Source organism: Mauremys mutica, chromosome 3, assembly GCF_020497125.1.
Source record: "Mauremys mutica isolate MM-2020 ecotype Southern chromosome 3, ASM2049712v1, whole genome shotgun sequence".
NCBI lineage: Eukaryota > Metazoa > Chordata > Testudines > Geoemydidae > Mauremys > Mauremys mutica.
In genome coordinates, this window is record NC_059074.1 from 59185263 (window position 1) to 59201227 (window position 15965).

The following is a 15965-nucleotide window of genomic DNA, read 5'->3' on the forward strand; positions in this document are numbered from 1 at the left end:
CCACTCAGCATTTTTTTCCAACACTTTTGAACTTTGTCCATCAAACTGCTCAGTTTTCACAGTCAAATAATTTTTCTTTTAGAACCAAATAACATAGGAAAGCTCTTCACACATCCCGCCCCTTCCCGCAGCTCCCATTGGCTGGGAATGGCGAACCGCGGCCACTGGGAGCTGCAGGGGCCATGCCTGTGGATGGTCAATGTCCACAAAATGTCTCGTGGCCCGCAATCAGCTTACCCTGATGGGCCGCACATGGCCCATGGGCCACAGGTTACCCACCACTGGTGTAAGCCATTATTGTCTAACCCCATTCATCTGGTAACTCCAATATTCCAGAGGCAAGAGATCTACTGTTTGAGGGATAGCTCTGCAAATTAACATCCTGTACAGTATATTTTATCTAAAGAATTGCATCCTGCTTTCACAATTTGCATTATTTTCTTTTTCTTAGGTGCTCCATGAACTACATTTGTACAACACAGCACAATATTTTGACTCAATCAGAAGTCCTCTCAGTGTCTTTCAGGTATCATTTTTAAATCTAGAAGTTGGATTTTTTTCTCTTTAAGTGTTTGTACATCCTCTGCAGAAGGAAAATATATTAAATACTCCTTGTAAAGTTTGAAAACTGTAGACAATGCACTGTTTTCATGGTTTCTACTGTGTTTGTCAAGAGGGCATTAAGTTGTTTTTGGGGAGAATTTAATTTTGTTTTACAAAAGTCTAAAAATGAAAGTATTCACAGAATTTTAATAGATAATAGTGAAATTCATCACTATTTGCCCATTTCAAAATGAAAGCATGCAGATGAACTATCAGTCCCCTGAAGTCTTTGTACTTAATTCTTTTTTTCCTTACTCTAAAATGTCATGCCACCCTAAGTGATGTCTGATGGCATGGTAAGGATTCAAAGTCAGAAAATAGCATTTGTTGTGGCATGCGTTTGACTTGCTAAAAATGGACTTGCATTTAAAAAAGAAAGAAAGACATTTAAAAAGAATGAAAGAAACAAAAAATAAGATAATGAGTACTTTGCATGCCCTGTACTGAGATAGACTGTATGGTTTTTTTTTTTTACCCAGAAGTGCAACCTCTGGGTATTGACTGATGCAAACCTTCCAGAAGACAAGAATGATGTTCTCTGTAAGTAATAAAAATTGGCATAACCAAACCATTATCTGCTAGGTCCAGGAGAATTAAAGATAAACAAACAGGGCCAAATTCTGGTTAGTTACACCAGGAAAAACCCAGAGTCACTCCACAGAAGTCATAGACTTACCTGTACGTAAGCTGGTGTAATATGGGAGTATTTGGCCTACATGTTTTATCTTTGATTTTAATCACTTTCTTTAACAGCGCGTATTTTGCGTATTTGTCAGGATTATGTTGTTGTCTGAGGTGACAAAAGATCCATCGGGGCTTGAAGACAAATTCCTGAAATAGATATTTCAAATACAGACCCTTCCTCCACAGCTGGAGAGGGTTCCTATCCAGCGGAACCAGTGTGGTTCAGCTGTGCAGCTTGAGTGACTAGATTTGTGTGCAATGTACTGGAGGTGAGTTGCACTCTTCATGAGCTCATTGCATCAAGCCTGCAGGGCTACTAGACAGATCCTTTCGCCCTCTGTCTTATGTGTGTGGGTACATAAAACCTTACTTCATATGACTGAATAATCTCTGTGGAGCACCTCTTCAGCTATTTTACAATCTAGGGAGAAGAATTCCTGTCATTTACGGTGCACTCAGCCTGGCTAAATCAGATTCTGGGCTCAAGATTAAACCTTAAGAGTCTGATCTTGTAAATGCTTACTGACATGAGCTGTCTTAACCACTGTGATAAGGCCCATTGGTTTCATCCCTAATGACTACCCTCATGAATAGATGTTTTCAGGATTGCAACCTGAGATGCTTGGAGAGTTTGGGGTATAAATATGAGGTAACGCTTTCATAAGTACTTAAATCAATTGATGGGACTTAGGCTCCTAATCAACTTAGGTTGATCTGAACATGGGACTTAGGCTATTTTCCATTTTTCCCCCATGGACTCTGTGGTTTCTGTCCATGCTACTGCTGTCTTGACACGAAGTGGCTGTAAGAGGCCTGAACCTGAGAGGTGCTTTGTGTTTGCAACTCCCATTGACTTAAACAGCAGTGGCTCAGCACCCCTGGCATAGCGCTATTCATACACTATAGAGTATATGTATACCCCCAAAGAATAGGGTATGTCTACACAGCATTTGGAAGCAAGCAGGAGTGAGCCCTTGGGCTAGAGGGGCTCACACTAGTGCTCTAAACAGCGCTTTGAGGTTGTGGCTTGGGTGAAGCTTGAGGTCTGAAGCCCACCCCCCGCCCCTAGACTTCAGAGCCCGAGCGCCAGCCCAAGCTGCAGCTTCAAAGTACTGTCTGTGCAGCTACGTTTGGAGTGTAGCACAAGACCTGCTAGCCCAAGTCTGATGACCTAGCTGGGAGGCTTGCTCCTGTTTGCTCCAAAATGCTATATAGACGTAGAGACCTGCCAAACTTAAATTTCGTGTGCAATGCTTTTGTGTTTTTAAGTGAAAATAACAGTGCAATAACACTAAATTCAATTGAGAAATACCATGTGTACTGTTACCAAGCTTCTTGTGAGTTTGTAAATAATTATACACGAAACAAGGTGCTAATTTTATTTTTTTTGCTATGTAGAGTTTTCTGATATTTGACAATAATTTTAACTTTGTAGATGATGAGATGATACCCTACAGTGCGGATTTCAATGACTATCTAGATTCTGCAGCTGGATTTCCTGCTTTCAGTAGTCCACATGTAAGGAAACATTTCCCGGAGACTTGGCTTTGGATTGACACTAATACTAGGTAAACGCTTAGAGGAAAACAGAGATTTTTACACTTACTTGCTCTGGATTTCTGACATATTTTAATTATTTTCTAGGGGCATGTTGCACTATTACATTCTAAATAGTATTCTGCATTGATCCCTATTACTATTTATATTACAGTACCACCTAGAGGCAGTAACTAAGATTGGAGGTCCTCTGTGCTAGGCATTGTACAAATACATTTTAAGAGACAATCACTGCCTGAAGAGCTTACAATCTAAATAAACAACACAGAGAAAGGTTGGGGAAAGGGAAGTAGTATTATGTCCCTTATACAGGTAGGTAAATGAAGCACAGGGAGATTAGATGATTTACCTCAGGTGACACTAAAGTCTGTGGCAGACGCAGAAATTAAATCCTACTTTACTGAGCCCTAGTCCAGTGCCTTAACCATGAGATCATCCAAAACTGCTAAATTGGTGGCACAATCTGACCCGTATTGTACATGATACTCATTTAACTAAGCATCAGTATCAGGAGCTTTAGGAAAACAGCTGACATCTGGACGGTATTTCTATAGAATATACAGGGATTTATTGTTTTACAGTGAGTAATTTCTAATTCACCATTTAATTATTACTTTGGGGTCTAACAAAAACATAGTTACAGAAAGTTGGGAGAAGAAGAAAAGGTAAACAACAATCTTTCCTGGTAAGAATTCAGACTACATTTATGATCTATCTTAAACATTTTATTAACTGAGCATTAAATTAGCGCTTTTGAAATTCGGATGTGTTTTTCTATTATTAGATCCAACAGAGACACAACAATGGAAGTTACTGTACCTGATACCATCACTTCTTGGGTAGCCAGTGCTTTTGTAATATCTGAAAACCTTGGACTTGGAATTACAACTGCTCCTGTTGAGGTAACATAGTACAATATATTTCCAGTTTATGTTAGCGGTAACACCCCAGTTTATTATTTTCAGTTTTATATTGTAACAAGAACAGTAGCAACCTGATTATTTTAATAAGGAAAACAAGACTTATTAAATACTATCAAATTTTAAGCAGAGCTGCACACTGAAATCAGTGGGGAGTTCTCCTTTAAAATCTATGGTACCATATCCCTCCTTCTCCTGTATGCATAAATAACTTTAATACTGAATAATGATATACAGTGATTCTGTGTCTTTGGGTGTATGTCTTTGTTGGAATACAAGTGCATCTGCTTGCTGCCTGCTTTTGTTTCTTTATTTCACAGCTTTAGTTTAAAAATGTTGTATTTTCAGAAATATACCTAATATAGATAATTCTTAAAAATACAAACCCCAAATTACAGCACTTTCAGAAAGCCATACATAAAGAAGAAAAAGTAGATTATTAGACGAGCCCATTATTTTGCGTTTTAATATATCCTTCCCCACTGGTATGAAGATAGGGCTATGGAGAGACACATTTTTAAATCATTCATTACTTAAGCATCCAAAACAGTTGAAAGTCATTATTTAACAGGATCCCAAATGATGGGAAAGGTCAAAGCTTTCAAACCTGGATGTCTGAAGTTAAAATTTTAAATCATTCTAGGCACCTAAGGTATGAAGTGCCTTTCTTTTCAAAAATGCCAAGGGCCCAGCTCCTCCCATGTGAACCGGGCTAGAGGGCATGTCTATGCTCAATAAAACACCTATCGCTGCTCCGAGCTAAGGCTCCAGCCTGAGCCTGAACATCTACACTGCAATTTTATAGCCCTGCAGCCTGAGCCTGGGAGCCCGAGTGAGCCACAGTGTTTTATTGCAGTGTAAACATACCCAGAGAGTCCTTCAGAAAAAGGCATTTGCTATTGTACTAAACAGTGGTTCTCAAACTTTTGTACTGGTGACCCCTTTCACATAGCAAGCCTCTGAGTGGGACCCCCCTTATAAATTAAAAACACCTTTTTAGATATTTAACACTATTATAAATGCTGGAGGCAAAGCGGAGCTTGGGGTAGAGTCTGACGGCTCATGATCCCCCATGTAATAACCTCGCGACCCCTTGAGGGGTCCTGGCCCCCAGTTTGAGAACCCGTGTACTAATAGTTGCTTTGGCTCATGCTTCAGTCCTATCATATTACTAGGGCTTCTGTTTTTCAGGGTTTGTTAATTTCATTTTTGAGGCTTATTTTTAGCAATTTTTGAATTCTAAAAACTGGGGTTTTTGGGGCTCTCTCTTTGTACTGTACTGAGTAATCTCTTTGTAATGTTCCCTAGTGTGCTGTAGTGTCACACTGTTTCAAACAGCACTATATTAAAGCTCACTAGAGAATCTTTAGTGTGCATCAGCAGGATCTACACAGACCAATTAATGTGAAACACATTAGTGTGTTTTAGAAATCAAGCCCCTGTAGTCCACATTATTGCTCTGCATAGACAAGCCGTTAACTACAAGTAACTATTTCTGGTGATTTTTGGATAAACACTGTTTTCATTTTTTTATGGTGTGTTTTACTGGTGTTTATTGGTTAAAACCAAAAATCAAAAACAGTGCATATTACCTAATGCGAATTGTCCAATACAAGTAACCTTGTTCTCTAATCCAGGTTTACCAATGGGAAAATCTAATTAGAACAGATCTGAATCTAAACTGTCTGTAGCAAATTTAATAGCTAATATATGACCACAGGGGTTCACTGTTGTATAATGATTTTGTTTTCCAGTTAGAAGCTTTTCAACCCTTTTTCATTTCCTTGAACCTTCCTTACTCGGTTACCAGAGGAGAACAGTTTATTTTGGAAGTAAACATCTTCAATTATTTGAAAGAAGTAACCAAGGTAAATATAGGCAAACTCTTTTTTGTTAGTATTTTTCTCTTACCATTTTGCTATGCTCTGAAGTTTGTCAGCTCTTTTAGAGGCAGTCTTTAATATATGAATTATATTCTACAGGAGTCAGGAAAATCTAGTTTCCTACATGTAAATTATTGCACCCAAATTAGTCAAATGGACTATTTATTTTTGGCTTCCTCTGAATGGGATTGGCCAGAATATGATTCTGGGTTTGATGGTTGGATCTGGTATGACATATAATGTGTTCCTGAGCCCTACCATTTGGTGAATGGCAGTTCCTGTGAAGTGCTGAGATCTTTAGTTCCCATCGACTTCCAGTTCTTTTTTTGCCTCTTGTCCATGTTTTCTTGCTCTGATTCTTGGATGTTGCCCAGACATTGCAAGGCTTACACATCAATAGTGATCACACCTCCTTGAGATTCTTACTGTTTCTTCAGTGAGTAGATGGTACAACTAAAACATATTTTTAAATGACAGTTTATAAAAGGTAGTTCCGAAGATTAACACCCTTTTTCCAGTTAAAAATATTAATCACAATATTTTTATAGGTTATGGTGACTCTTGACCTCAGTGACACATTTGAAATTCTTATCACATCCAATGAAATAAATGCTACAGGAAACCAGCAGTCTGTGTTGGTACCAAGTGAAGATGCAAAGACTGTTAATTTCCCAATCAAACCAAAACAACTGGGAGAGATTTCTATTAAAGTGACAGCAGTATCACCCACTGCTTCTGATGCCATCCTCCAGAAAGTTTTAGTGAAGGTAAATATTCAAAGGCGCAGGTTATTTCAAGCATTCAGAAATGTTATCCCCTTAAAAAGGAGAATGTTGTGAAAAGGCAAACCAAAGGAATATTTATTTATTTGCATTTTGACCTGAAGCTTTCAGAATGGGTGAATGTTAGCAGAAAGTTTATCTTTTAAAGAACTCCTTCATTAACATGTTTTAGACTGCCTTTTAAGAAATATAAACAAAAATTTTACAAACCCTTGATTGTGTGACTGGGTGAACATGGGTGAGCGTGGGTTTTCAGGACTGGGTCCATGGATGCTACAACTATATTATAATCCACCCAAAGAAAGTAAAATAATATTGCTGTGAGAAAAAGTTTAATGGGTTTAACTGCACAATTGACTTTATTTCAACAGAGCTTTAACATGACAAATTCTGCATTGTGGGAGTGGGAGAAAGTTAGTTCGACTGGACAGCAAATGTGAAAAATAGGGATGGGGGTAAGGGGTAATAGGAGCCTATATAAGAAAAAGACCCAAAAATCGGGACTGTCCCTATAAAATCGGGACATCTGGTCACCCTAGAGAAAGTTAGCCAAAAGTTATTCGTAAATAAATTAAAGAAACTAACATTCCCATCCAAATTCTGTGTTTTACACCAGTGTGACCCTATTTAAGTTAGGTATAAGGACCCAATCCTATATCGTTTGCTCAAACAATTTATTTTCACTCTCAAGGGTAGTCTCTTTAAATTCAGTGAAATTTAGTAAAGGTTCATGCTTGGACTCTAAGGGTGAAATTTACCGCTATGTAGAGGACAAACACATCATCCTCTAAACAGACTTGTGCTGACACTGTCTAAGGATATGTCTACATTGCAGCTGGGAGCCAGCCTCACAACCCAGATAGACAGACTCGTGCTAGCTCAAGCAGACTCGCATGCTAAAAATAGCAGTGGCTGGAACTAGCCACTTGAGTCTGGGCCTGCCTGAACCCCTGAGTCTAAGCTCAGGTCTCTAGCCTGTGACACCAGTCATGCTTCAACATGCACATTGCCATTTTTAGTGCGGTAGCTTGAGCAGAGGTAGTGCGAGTCTGTTTGGGAGGCATGCTTGCAACTGCAGTGTAGACGTACCTGAAGGTACTTATATGACCCCTGTTACTATAATGTCTTAGCACCTCACAGTCCTTAATGTATCCTCACGACACCCTGAGAGGCAGAGAAGTACTATTATCCCCATTTTACAGGTCGGGAACTGAGGCACAGAGTGGCTAGACAACTTGCCCAAGGTCACATAGGAAGTCTGTAGTGGAGTAAGGACTTGAACCTGCGTCTGTGGCCATCTCCCTAACCATTGGACCATCTCCTTCCTTCCTCCCACTACTTTGTCCTCTGCACAGGGTGAATTTCCCCCTGAGAGCAAAATTTCATTCTTTGAGCATTACAGTGTTGCATTTATGTGAAAGAACACACCTTTGTCCTAGAATGCTCAGCTCCATGGTCCTGATCCAAAACCCTTTGAAGTCAATGGAAAGATTCTCACTGACTTTTGTGGACTTTGTATCAGGCACTGTATATTATTGTTTGTTATTAACAATTCATCTTGATAAGCCATTACTACAGGTGGACGTGCCTGCTGTTTTTAAGAAACACATACATCTGCATCAGCTCAGATGAGTCAATACTCTACTTCTTGCTGTGTTAGCAAGTAGCAGAAAACATTTGTTAGCAGCAGTTTAGATCTTGCGGTCCGACAAATACTTTTGTACTAGCACAAAGAGAAATCTAAAGACAGCACATAAGGTTTTTGAGATTAAAGTTATCCTTTTCGTTTATTTTGATAGGCTGAGGGACTGGAACAGTCTTATTCACAGACACGTCTTTTAGATTTGACTGGGAATAACCCACCAACTGTATCAGAAACTTTGGATTTCACCTTCCCTCCTGATGTAGTAAGTGGCAGTGAAAGAGTACAAGTCACTGTTATTGGTAAGGATTATTTTATCCTATTTACACCTTCATTTATTTCTGGCAATCTGTCTTACTCTTTTGCAGACTGTAAATATAAAACTGTCTGCTGGGCTTGTGTTGGATTTACATTAAACTTACATAGCTTCCAAGATATGGTATGGTGTGACACTGTCTCATTACAACTGCTTTTGAGATGACAGTCTACCCAATTCCCCTACAGAACTAGCAGAGGGGTTCTCCATATAGCAGAGTTCTTCCTTTTGGCTCAGGTCTGCTCTCCTATGTCACATGGTTAATCTCACTGAAACCAGTGCGGAGGTCAATGTGAGTAAAGTGAACAAGATCCGGTCCCAGGTGGTTGTTGATTTGTGGTTTTAATGACACTGTGTTTATACTCATATTGGCTTAATTGTAATGTTAGACTGTTGGGATGGATACTGCCCTGATTAGCTCCCAAAGTCCTCTCCCATCATCCACTGGGCTAAGAATGAGGTTTCTATGGAGCCTGTTTAAGACAGAGGAATTTGAACCTTACTTGGATATTATGGTAGTGTTTTCATCATGTAGGAGTCTCTTTCATATGATTAGAGATCCAGCTTTTAATAAGAAAGCTATAGGCCAGTATAATTCTGGGACAGAAATTGCAAATGTGTACAATTAATGAAACATAGCCCGGGGTGGGAGGTTCTATTTTGTTTTTGAAAACAGTGACTGCTGAGCAGTTTGAAATCTTAGAATAAGTCCCTGGGAAGATAGGTGAGTGGGCAGTGTGCAGATGAGATGGCTAGAGGGACATGAAAAACGCAACATATCTCATGCTTCCACAGTGTAAGTAACCCCATCCTCTATGTGGTATGCATACATTTATATGCACTGAACTTTAATTTTATCTTTCAGGTGATATTCTTGGGCCTTCTATCAATGGCTTGGAATCACTGATTAAGATGCCTTATGGCTGTGGTGAACAGAACATGATAAATTTTGCTCCTAATATTTATGTTTTGGAATACTTGACTAACACAAGGCAATTGAAGGAAGATATTAAACTGAAAGCTACATCATTTATGAGAGAAGGTCTGTAAACTTTCAGAAAAGATCCTAGATTTAAAAAAGATATCATACTGGTAGAAAATACTTTATTTGTGGCCCTGCATTTGGAATTTGATTCACCATTCTTTTGATGATGTGTGAGCTAGACAAGGAGCCCACTTATTTGTAGCTGTGTTGGTTCTCCAGGGCTGACAGTATTAAAAAGTCAGATAATTTTACATTTGTCCCTAAAGTAAGATCTGCTGAGTATGAAGATTCCATTTGTGTATAGTAACTTTCCAGGGTAAAATTGCCCTGTAAAAGGTGACCCGTATCATCATTTTTGGAGCTGGTTATCTTTTGCCAATAAAGCAGCACAAGTCTGAGTATTTCTAACTGCTCCTTGCATCATAAAGGGTTGCAAGTTAGCTAGAAACACAGATTAATCCCTGATAGAACTCCTTAGACTACAGTAGATACCAGGTCTAAATTTCATCTTGCTTCCTAGACTGATTTCCCCCTAGAGGGAGAAATAATCCTGTGAATAGAAATATTCTCAGTGGTGTAGTTTCCAGGAGTTCTTCTTGGCCTGATAATTAGACTTTGGTCACCCCAAAGCTACACAGCAGAGCTTGTCAGAAGTATTCTTTCCTGCAGAAAGTTTAGATGAAGACAGTCTTGTGTTTGTTTTTTGTTTTCAGCAAAATTTTTCATGGACTTTTTTTTGTTTTTATTTTCAAATTGAAAACTGAGAAATTTTAGCTGAAAACCAATAATTTTAATTTGGAAATGCTACTGCAGTGAAAGTTGTACTCTGGGTGCCTCATGCTCCCATTCTGCTCTATGGCTCAGGCTACAACTCCTAGGATGCACCACAATGTCCTCACTTGTTTAGCCACTGTAGTGCATCATGGGAGATGTAGTCTGCCTGGGGAACCTGGCCTATAGAGGATAATAGGGGCATGAGGTACTACAGCTCCCTTAAGGCATTGTGGTGGCATTTCCAAATGTAATTTTTTGTGTGTGCTTGACCAAAATTCTGTGGTTTTCCAGTGTTCAATTTTTTGATGAAAAAGTTGAAAGTTTTCCATGGAAAGTACACTTTTCACAATACATTTTGTTTTCTTAAAAACCCAATTTTCTGTCAAACAAAAGTTGGACTGAAAATTTTCAACCAGCCCTACTACATAGTTTGGTTGCAAAATAAGAGGGGAAGAGGGAGAAAAGAGAGAGAGCTGTTATTTTAACAGCTATTCTCAAGTTTGTAAGCAATTTCCTGAAGTGCTCTTAAAAACAAACAAACAAACAAAAAAACAGAAAAAGGCACTCCTATAGTGGAATAAAAGTGTCCACAGAGAGGGTTAAGGGAAAAGGAGGCACTGTTATATCCATTTTACAGGTGGGATAAAGGAGGTTAAATGATTTCCTGAAGGTCGTACACTAAGTCAATGGACAGGTAGTGATCAAAAACACAGCAGTAATGTTTAAATCTGTAAGACTGTAGAACACCACTGGAGAAAATGCAGTGTTCCATAAGGGTAGTTTTATTTTCTGGTTATTAAAATTGTGCTGTCAATATTATAGTTTACTAACCATATCATACTTGGCTAGCTCACCAAGCATGTATTCAAGCTGATGGACATACCCCAGTGGAACTAATATATGTATCCAGACCTCTGTATACAATATATGTTGTCATGGTGCCATTGAAAGAACTGTGCCAGTCCATTGTATTCTTTGCAAAACCCTGGAAGATATTTGCAGCAGTGACAATAACATATTTTTATTAATCTTACTGTGCAATAAATATTATTGATGTGGCTATACAGACAGCCAGGATGGGGTTTTGCATAGTGTTCCTAGCATGTGGAATCTAGGGCAAAAGGTTTCAGAGACACTAAAGAGTCAGTGGAGAAGCAAAACAGTTCAACTAAAAGACTCGTTTCATTTTTAAAAATTATGTAAATTGATTTTGCATTGTAGTTAAAATATGAAGAAAAGGATGTTGTACTGCTATTAGTGGTTGTGATGGGAGACTAAACTCAGTAAGTGGTTGATATCAAACTATACCTGAGTTTTTATTAAAGATACATATTATCAACAAAAAGACATACATGTGTCAAACACCAGGAAATATCTTGGAAAACCTAGGGATGTCTTTCAACCAGAGCCTTCCTCTAAAACAGCAGTTCTCAACCAGGGGTTTGGGGCCTCCTGGGGGGCCGCGAGCAGATTTCAGGGGGTCCGCCAAGCAGGACCACATTAGAGTCAAAGAGGCCCAGGCGCGAGGCTCTGAGCCTCGCCACCTGGAGCTGAAGCCAAAGCCTGAGCAACTTAGCTTTGCAGGGCTCCCTGGGTGTGGGGTTCCGGGCAACTGCCCTGCTTGCTACCCCTAACACTGCCTCTGACTTTTACATGTAGAAAACCAGTTGTGGCTCAGGTGGGCCGTAGAGATTTTATAGCATGTTGCGGGGGCCTCAGAAAGAAAAAGGTTGAGAACCCCTGCTCTGAAGCACGTCTCTTCATGGCTGGCTGGTCACTGCTGAACCACCTCATTGTAGGGCCACTTTTTCCAGCATGCTTTTCTGACAACTAGCTGGTCCTTTAAATTTGGCAGAGACGAGAAGCTGCAGCTCTAACGTAGCTATATGGCAGCTGCGACTACTTTTTGCTGCATCTTCTGCCTTTCTAGCTGATAAGTATTTTCCTTTCTGCTTTTCTTTTTTCCTATTATTTAGAAGATGGTACATCTCACTGTGCCTTGAATTCATTCTTAGGTTTAGGTACTGCAGCAGTGGAGTTATATGAAAAGGTAGAGTTGTGTACCAATCTGACATCTCTTGATGACAGAAGGATTAAAGATGGAGTGGGAGCCATGCACCTCAGTTTCCATAAACAGATCCTTCATGTTACTGCAACCTAGTTTGTTTGTTTTTTGTATTCTCTCACTCATATTTACTCCTGCACATTTGGCAGAAATATTTTGAAACATGAGATTTAAAATCTCCATAAATATATTCTGCTGGAGCAGTCTGACTTCTCTTTCTCTGCTGTCTGATAGCTCCTTTCCTGAAGCCCCCAGAAAGAAATTCCAGTTTGAATCTACTCAAGAGTAATTTATACAATACCTGTCTTTGCTTTGGTCTCTTCAGGCTACCAAAGAGAGCTTCAGTACCAAAGGGATGATGGCTCTTTCAGTGCCTTTGGGAACAGTGACTCCTCTGGGAGCACATGGTAAGTAATTTTGCCAGAAAAAGAAAATACTCAGTTTGGAATTTTGTCAAATATTTGCATATTTCACTGTGACTAAAACATTTGTGAAACTGGTAAAAATGCCCAGATATGGTTGCAGTCTGGTTTTTGGTATGTATTTAGGCCAACTTGTAAGATTCTCTAAGAGATGAGGTGGGTGAGGTAATATCTTTTATCGGTGAAAGAGACAAACTTTCAAGCTTACACAGAATTTACTGAAAGAGCATCAAAGAGTCCTATGGCACCTTATAGACTAACAGACGTATTGGAGCATGAGCTTTCGTGGGTGAATACCCACTTCATCGGATGCATGCCAGACAGAATTTACTGTCTTTTTAGCTTAGATGATCTAAGGCCATTATTAGGACAGAGTTTTTTAGCTTCACAAAAGATGAGTAGTGAGTCACTTTCATCAGAGGATTTGTTGAATGAAATGCTTGGAGGTTATTCTTCTATCCCAGAGAATAGCTCACTAGAACAGAAAGCATTTTATAATAGAACCAATGAAGTACACTGCACATTTGACTGCTAGACACAACACAAAGGGTGAAATTTTGTGCTGTGAACCCAGAATTTCCTCGGCCTTAAAGACACCATTGCATTCTCTCAGTTCCAGGCTGCTTTGGGGCCGGATTAACCCCCAGCATAATTTAGGGAGCTGTTTTAAATTATGGCAGACCTGACTGGGTTGACACTGAGGAGCTTCTTGGTAATCACAGCTGTTCAGAATGGCTGTAATGCTGCGTGCCATAGTGCCACCCTCTTCCATTCCCAATACGTGCCATACTCCAGGGCCATGGTTCTCAACCTATTTATCATTGTGGGCTGCCACGTGAGGTGGCCAGGCAGCTGCACGGTCCGGTGGCCTTTAGCACACATCTGAGCCACAGCTGTGTGCTAACTGGGATACACGTGATCTGCGGCCCACATGTTGAGAACTGCTGCTCCAGGGCTTGTGAGGGGCACTGCAGCCTGTTGTCCTTCACAGTGCCTTTGCTGGGGGGCGGGGGAGGGGAGGAGGTTCACCCCAGCAGGCTGAAGTGTTTTTAGGATCCCTGTTTGCTCCTGCAGCAGTGTATAAGAACTGGAGCAGGAGGGAGAATCCCTCCCAAAGTCTTGTGGTAAAGATAATTTCATGCTATTACAAAAAATAGGGCTAGCTCTGAGGATTGTTCTGTCCATGCTCAGCAAATAAATCGTAGCTGTGCTGTTGAGTGACTCATCAGCCTTGAAGCTGTTCAGATACATTTAGGAGTATTTGTCATCAAATTTCTGAACAGCTTTTAAATCTTTCTTTACTGAAGACCCATAGGATGAACAGTCGCTCTGAGGGTGAAATTAGACCCTGTGCAGAGGGCCAGCACAGGGGCTATGCCCCACTCTGAACAGGTCCACTGTCAGCTCCTGGAGACCCCCAGCTGGTAAGCCCTCTAGGCAAACCGAACAGCACACACAGTTCACCAGGGTACCTTCACCAAGTGTCTTTATTATTGTCTTCTGCCTTGTGTTCCAGGTCCCACCAACATAGTAGCAGTTCCAGCTCCCTGGCTCAGCCTTTTATACTATTTGCCTTCTCCCAGCTATCCAGCCAGTGAAATAATTACTGCATTTGCTCATCAGGCTCTCTATAGGTGCAAGTGATTCCTTCTCCACCATCCAAACCTGCTCCTACTCTAATTACACCAGTGGTTGTTATAAGTGACCCGGGTTCTAGCTTCTAAAAGTTCTCTTTATAGCTGCTAATGGCACCATGTCACACACTTCCCCCTTTATTTCTCCTAGCTTAGTTAGGGCCCCCTTTTCCAGGGGTGATCAGTTTTCTCCCTGACATGTTTGATCTTCCTTATGGGGGTGATTGCCTCTGCCTCATTGCCTCTGGAGTTCTCTTAGTCTGACTTTCTATGGGCCAGCTGTGAGGAGTCTCCATCCACAGAATAAGAACTCCTTAGCTGGGGGTGTACCCCACAATTCCATTTCATCCCACAGGTCATTGCAACAGGGATGAACTCAGACTTTGGCCCTGGATCTGTCCCATCCTTTGTAGAGCATTCTCAGTCATCATCCTCCCCCACCAGCACCCCACTGTCTGATGGCCTCTCCTCCCCCTTAGTTGTTAAACTCTCAGGGATCTTCTCTTTCTCTGGGGTACATTGGATTCACCTCTCACTCTTTCTTCAGGTTGTCCTGGTACAGGTGAGCTCTGCTCCTCCATCCCCTTTTCCTGCTTCTCCTCTACCCCAGTATTTCTTACCTCGATCCCATTTTCTTGTCTTGTTGGTTCCCATCTACGGTTTACTCTTATCCACCCTTGTGGGCCTGGGGTCCCCTTTTTCCTACCATCCAATGAGGTTCCTTCCCCTGGGCCTTTCTACTTAAAGGGAATGGGTTCCAATCCATCCTTAGGACCACAGGATGGGGCAGAGTTCCCCCTACTCTGACCCTTTTCCATCAGAACGTCCCATGTACCTCTAATGGGACTAGCACCACCACCTGTGCACTCTATGCCTAGAGCATTCCCTGCCTGAACACACTGTGATTTAACTAGCCTGCTCTGCAGGAGCGAGCAGTCAGCTGCCCATCTCTGGTCTTTGGCTAACGCTTACAGGAATTGTTTTTACTCCCTTCTGAGAGCTTCAGATCACCCCAGTCCAGCTGCAATATTCCTCCATTCCAAATACAGGCAGTCCTTTTCTGTCTCATTGGTAGCAGGTGATATCCTGGCTGGCTGAATGACCTTCCTTTCATCCTGTCTTGCACCTGCAGGTCTTATTGCCTAAGCAATCACACATTATTACCCCCTTCTCCTACCTTTTAAAAAAAATCTGCTTCAACGCACTCGGCCAGTTTTACCGCTGCCTCCATTGTCTCTGGTTGGTGTCTCCTCACCCAGACTTGAGTGATACCTGGGAGGTTTTGCAAAAACTGCTCTAATATCACACCTGCATTACCACTGCCATATCTTGCCCCCTTGGCCTTCTGCATGACTGTTCTGGGCCCTACCTCAACAGTCCACCTGGCCATCCTAAATTTCTGTCTGTATTTTTCAGCTGACAAGCCTACCTGATCCTGCATAACAGCTTTTAATACCTCATAATTTTTGGCCTGCTCTTTGTTCAATGCTATATAAGTGGCTTGGGCTTCTCCTGCCAGATAAGGTGCTAAACTGTGGCTAGGATAAAGGATTAGGGGCCTACACCATTAGCAGTTCTTTCAAAAATCAGTAAGACTGCATCAGGATTATCCTTGGGGCCCATTTTACAGTGTCCCAGCCCCCTGACTTCCATGCCTTGTGGCAGGACTTATCACACTGTGTGCTAACTGCTACTGTA

At 41.0% G+C, this 15965-nt stretch overlaps 1 protein-coding gene across 3 annotated transcripts in view; it reads left to right on the top strand.

Moving 5' to 3' along the window:
• The window catches only part of CD109 (CD109 molecule), a 202467-nt gene that overhangs the window by 33227 nt on the left and 153275 nt on the right, over positions 1-15965 (top strand). For all 3 annotated transcript variants that reach the window (XM_045011988.1, XM_045011987.1, XM_045011989.1), the window contains exons 14-22: positions 452-526; positions 1083-1143; positions 2723-2855; positions 3629-3746; positions 5519-5632; positions 6196-6414; positions 8229-8373; positions 9253-9429; positions 12537-12618. In XM_045011988.1, the coding sequence (XP_044867923.1) occupies positions 452-526; positions 1083-1143; positions 2723-2855; positions 3629-3746; positions 5519-5632; positions 6196-6414; positions 8229-8373; positions 9253-9429; positions 12537-12618 (1124 nt within the window). The remainder of the gene's footprint in view (positions 1-451; positions 527-1082; positions 1144-2722; positions 2856-3628; positions 3747-5518; positions 5633-6195; positions 6415-8228; positions 8374-9252; positions 9430-12536; positions 12619-15965) is intronic.